Source organism: Larus michahellis, chromosome 1, assembly GCF_964199755.1.
Source record: "Larus michahellis chromosome 1, bLarMic1.1, whole genome shotgun sequence".
Classification (NCBI taxonomy): domain Eukaryota; kingdom Metazoa; phylum Chordata; class Aves; order Charadriiformes; family Laridae; genus Larus; species Larus michahellis.
Window position 1 is genome coordinate 217,413,343 of NC_133896.1, and position 5,437 is coordinate 217,418,779.

A 5,437-nucleotide genomic window follows, 5' to 3' on the forward strand; every position below is an offset into this window, starting at 1 on the left:
CACGCAACACGCGTGGAGCCTGCAGCCCAGGGCATGGTTGCAATCCTCCTCTCACCACAGATGCTCGGAGAGCTCCAGTTTCCTTAATCAAAAGTGCCAAGCCGATGGAGCACCAGGGTTTGTTCCGTCAAAGCAGCGCTGTTTCAACAGCTGAATTTGTTTTATAGTGGCCTGAAGAGGCAAGGGGACGCCTCCCTGTAGTGCCCAGCTCAGTAGGACTTCTGCAGGGTGGTGTGTCTGGGAGGGAAGGAGTCACCTGGAGGTGAGACCCAAATTCTGCTGACGGCTCCAACCCCCCTGTGAAGGGCTTCCAGCCCCTGCTTCCCCATCCAGCGAGGGCTTTGCTCCTGCTCTCCCCACAGCTCACAGGGATTGGAGACAAGCAAAGCCGTGTCTTATTACTCACCCCAGCTGAGCATCCCCACCTCCTCCTCTGCCCCGGCTCCGGAGGGTTCACAGCCAAGTAGGGAGGAGGCAGAATTGTTCCCTGGTGTCGCTGAGGCTGTCAGGGATTGCAGCAGATTGTCCCCAGGGCTGCGTGTGGTGGAGATCATAGAATCGTAGAATCATAGGGTTGGAAGGGACCTCTGGAGATCATCTAGTCCAACCCCCTGCCAGAGCAGGGTCACCCAGGGCAGGTTGCACAGGAACGCGTGCAGGCGGGTTTGGAATGTCTCCAGAGACGGAGACTCCACCACCTCTCTGGGCAGCCTGTGCCAGGGCTCTGCCACCCTCACAGGAAAGAAGTGCCTTCTCATGTTGAGGTGGAACTTCCTGTGTTCAAGTTTGTGCCCGTTACCTCTTGTCTCCTCACTGGGCACCACTGAGACGATCCTGGCCCCATCCTCCTGACACCCACCCTTTAAGTATTTATAAGCATTGATAAAGTCCCCCCTCAGTCTTCTTTTTTCCAGACTGAAGAGACCCAAATCCCTCAGCCTTTCTTCCTAAGAGAGGTGTTCCGGTCCCCTCGTCATCCTGGTATCCCTTTGCTGTCCCCTCTCCAGCAGTTCCCTGTCCCTCTTGAACCGGGGTGCTGGGTCTGAAGGGCTGGATGAATGTGGGCTGATGGAAGGGATGTGCAGGTACCGACTAGGTCGGGGAGCTGAGAAATTGGAAGTCCAGGAGAGGATGGGATGTTGGGGAAGCAAAAGAAGGACTTTGGGGAGCAGGTTGGGATCCCAGCACCAGATAATGTCAGGATTACACTAAGCTTTTGCAAGGTGTGAGAGCTGTAGGGCTGGGGGAACTTCCATCCTAAAACAAACCCAATTCCCACTCGCTGATGGAGAAAATCAGATCACCTCCCCGCACTGAAGTGTTGCCTCCATGGCCAATGTCCCCCCGGTCCTCATGGGCTGGGGGACAGTAGCTATACAGAAGCGACAGCTGGTAGGAAACACAGGACATGTTTGCACAATTCTTTGCATTTTATTTACATTATCAAAGAGACTGATTGGGAGGGTTTAGGCACACACAGGAAAAAAGCATCGCTTCAAAGTTACAGATACTTTTTACAAAGCAATAACACGAAACACTTACTTCTGCCCTGCAGAAATCCCCCTGGGACAGGGGTGAGACGAAGCAGCAAGGTTGCCGACAGGATCGGCCGCAGGGCGAATCGGATGGTACAGGCAGTGCCCGGCGGGCAGACGGCCAAGCTCTGCGCTCCTCACGAAGGATGTTCCTTGGTGGGACTTGGCGCAGGAGAAAAACTGCCGCTGGGCTACGGACAACAGATCACCCTGCGGGGATTACAAACACGGTTTGGCCAAGACATCCTCATTCCCGGCTGGGTTTCCTCCAAAACAAGGGTTAACATTGTAAAGTCCCTGTTAATGCTCCCTGTTGTTGCTGTCGCCTCTCTGTGCTCTCCGTGTCACTACAAGGACCTTGGCCATGAGCCCTGGAGGGGCACGGGGATTTCTCCCCAAGGTGTCTCAGGGGTGAAAGTCCAACCAGCATGGAGAATGGGCTTACTTTTCAGACTAGGGGAAGATTGAAGTGTCTGTGAGCTGTTTGCAAGTGGCATGTCAAATTTAGACATTTAGAGACCTGAAAGTGCCAAATTGCTCCCTAAAATGACTCTGTTGCATTTTCCATCAGAGAAAAAAGAGAAACAGCCAGGGCAGCAACATCTGACAGCTCCTGGAATCCAGAGCTCAGGGTCCTCCAACCACCTAGCCATTTTGTCCCTGGGATCTTTTGTGTCTGCCCAAGAGCAGTCAGGCATTGCCTGTGCTGTGAGCTGGGGTGTCTTGGGGACAATGTGGAGCTCACACAATGACCTTTGCTCAGGGGCACAGCTTGCACCAGTGGGAAACTGAGAAGGACAAACCCAGGAGCATGTATCTGTTGAGCAATGCAGACTCATAACTCCTGGGATTTGAGGGTGTGATGCAAACATTGGAAAACCACCCAGCTGATGGGGCGAGAGGACAAAGTATGTTACCCCTCAGCCAGCATCTCCCTGAGCACTGCATCTCCCCAAGCTCTTACCTCAGAGGCTGGGGGTGCAGGCTCAAGAGCTGGACTGATCTTCACTGAGGTTGATCTGCTCCAGGATCTGGCTGTACCTCCGGGTGAGGGCTTTGGTGTTTTTAGTGAGGTCTGTCAGAACCTGCTGCAAGCCATTGACGTGATGGGAGAGACGCTCTTCCAGATTGCCGTCTGTGCCCTCATCTAAGGCAGTATCAGCGTCAGTGACGGTCGCCATCGGGTCATTAACAGAGGCCAGGCCTTTCTCCACCACGGGCTTGATGGCCTTGAGGAGCTGGTAGCGCTCGTAGAGGTCCGTGTGGCCACCTGGAGCCGGGGCCGCCCCCTCCTGCTGCGGGAAGACCCCTCGGAGCAGGCTGGGGAACATCACCTCCTGCTCCATCTTCTGGGTGGCCGAGAAGTACTGCTCCATGGCCCCGCTCCCACGTCTCTGACTGTGCTGGTGTGAGCTCATCTTGGGGTGCCGCCTGCTCCCCGTCCCCACTGAGAGCTTTTTATGCAGAGCCGGGGACACGTCCCTCCTCTGCTGTCCCCTGCTGCCCTCTCCTGCCAGCCCCAGCCGGGCTGGATGGCTGTGGGGCCGGGCTTGGCTCCAGCCCAGCTGGGGCTCGGCCACGCCGTGTCCCTGGCTCTGTGCCATCTGTCCTGGCCCAGCTTCCCCATGGCCTTTGCCCGGGCTGGCGGGGGATCCTTCTGTGTCCCCATGCTGTGAGCGGGCTGGCGGAGAAGGCTGGTGGTGGGACCTCTCCCAACACATGCCATCCTGTCCCCACCATCACTGCTGCTCGTGAAGCACCAAGAGAGTGGGGGAAGTGCCTGCCCCCCAGTGCGGGCAGGCTGCAGGCAGCACCATGGGAAAGCTGCATTGACTTGGGAAGGTTTGAGGAAGGAAAGGAAGCGATGGGTTTTTCTGGAGAGGGGGAGTCCCCTGTGAGCCCTGCTCCAGCCACCTCCCTTCTTCAGGGCTGGCTCACACAGCCCACCCATGGAGAGTGGCCTTGACCCTTGCTAAACACAGAAGGTGACAACAAACAAGTCATACTTGTCTGAGGGGGGTTTGCCCCAAACTGGTTATGTTGAGGAGGAAGATGACCATCAAATGGATTCAACAGCAAAATGGGGACTTTGAAACCCGAGAAGGTGTCAGCCTGAAAGGAAGCATGAAAGCTGCCAGTGTGAGGGAGAGATCTTGAAGGGGCAGTGGCAGGGTCAAAGCCTGTTGGACACCGCCGAAAGCCAACCTGCTGGCATCCCAACTTCCACCCGGGCCTGGCCAAGAATCCTCCCAGTTGGCTGCTGTGAGCAGCGTGCAGCCATCTGCGGGCTGACAGCACTGGGGGGGACCAGGCAGGGACAGAGGCAGAGCCAGCGTTGGAGAGCCTGGAAGGCACCTCTGGGGATGGTCTAGTCCAAGGCCTGCTCAAGCAGGGTCATTGCTGGCACTGTGCCTGTTTGTGCTTTGGGTATCTGCAAGGGTGGAGACGCCACCACCTCTCTGGGCAGCCTGGGCCCGTGTTTGACCACCCTCCCTGAAAGAAACAGGAGAGGTTTCTCTTCTGCTCAGATGAAGTTTCCTGTGGTTCAGTTTGTGCCCATCGGCTCTTGTCTTGTCACTGGGGCACCACAGGGAAGAGTGTGTCTCCATCCCCTCCGCACACCCCGTTAGGTCTCTGTACCCCTGGAGAAGGTCCCCCTGAGCCTTCTCTTCTGCAGGCTGAACAGTCCCAGCTCCCTCAGCCCCTTCAGCCCCTTCAGCCCCTTCACGGCCCTTTGCTGGACTCTCTCCGGTACGTCCATGTCTCTCCGGGACTGGGGAGCCCAGGCTGGAGCCAGCGCCCAGCTGTGTCCCCCAGCGGGGAGCAGAGGGGAGGGATCCCCTGCCTCCAGCTCCTCCTGGCAGGCTGGTGGCCGTCTTTGCCCCGAGGAGGCCTTGATGGCTGGCGGCCGACGTGGCCAAGCAGGGAGCCAGACCTGGGGGTCGCGGGTGGGAATTTGTGGGGTGCTTCCCCCTGTCAGCGCAGGAGCGGGCGACAGGCAGCAGCAGGGGGTTGGGCTGAGGCCAGAGCACCCCGAAGGCAAAGGCAGGGGGTGCAGGCAGGGAACCTGCCCTGCGGGAGGGCTGCGGGTGCTGGCAGCGCCCCCGTCCTTGGGGTGGTGTGTGGTTGGGGCTTCTGGGGACTGGGGAGAGCAGGGCATTTGGAATTTCTTATTTATTTAACGTTTTGGGTCGAAACTGTACTTTATCTCTTGTCCTCCTGATACTGAGCCTGCACGCCCAGGTCACCGCTTTCTGGTTAATTAGATGTTGTTAAACAGCTATAAATAAACCTGCAATCCCGATTGGCTTCGCCAATGGGAATGGAGAAGGCTATTTCCCCGTGGCGGCTGGCAACAGCAGCGGTGCCGCGGGAGCCTTTCCAAGGTGACGTGGAGCCAGCATCCCCCTGCCATGCCGGAGAGGGCCTGATCTGCCGCGCCTGCCCTCGTCCTGCCAGGGACCGGTGCTGGGTGTTTCAAGGACAAAGACCTTTTCTGTGACCATCTCGTGTCTCTTATCGGCCCTGTCCAACAGCAGCGGCCGGCAGCAGGGCACCGTCGGGGCTTGACGCATCCGTGGGGCAGCGTGACGCAACGCCCTGCAATCAGATCAAGCAGAAGTTTCCCGTGAAACACCGGGGTCGGGGTTGACTGGCCAGACAGCAGCTCACAGAGAGGGACCTGGGGGTCCTGGGGGATTGCAAGTGGCTCATAAGTCATCAGCACGGCCTTCCAGCTGTCCCACGTCACAGACCATTTCTGGGAACATCTTGCGTCCCTCATCAGTCATGTTCCGCAGCGGTGGTGAGCGCTTCCCTGGATGTCCCACTGTAACACTTCCCTGGGGCAGCACCAGCCCCTGCAGCTGCCCAGTGCACTGCCCAAGCCAAAAGCCATTGAC

General features: G+C 57.9%; 1 protein-coding gene across 1 annotated transcript; it reads right to left on the reverse strand.

Annotated features, from left to right (window-relative positions):
• Nucleotides 1-1,409: 1,409 nt before the first annotated feature.
• Nucleotides 1,410-2,984, reverse strand: LOC141737994 (mid1-interacting protein 1-B-like). The gene is made up of 2 exons (XM_074573021.1): nt 2,500-2,984; nt 1,410-1,745 (listed from the first exon to the last, which is right to left on the reverse strand). The coding sequence occupies exon 1, from the start codon at nt 2,951-2,953 to the stop codon at nt 2,522-2,524; it is 432 nt and encodes a 143-aa protein (XP_074429122.1). The 5' UTR covers nt 2,954-2,984; the 3' UTR covers nt 1,410-1,745; nt 2,500-2,521.
• Nucleotides 2,985-5,437: the final 2,453 nt, after the last annotated feature.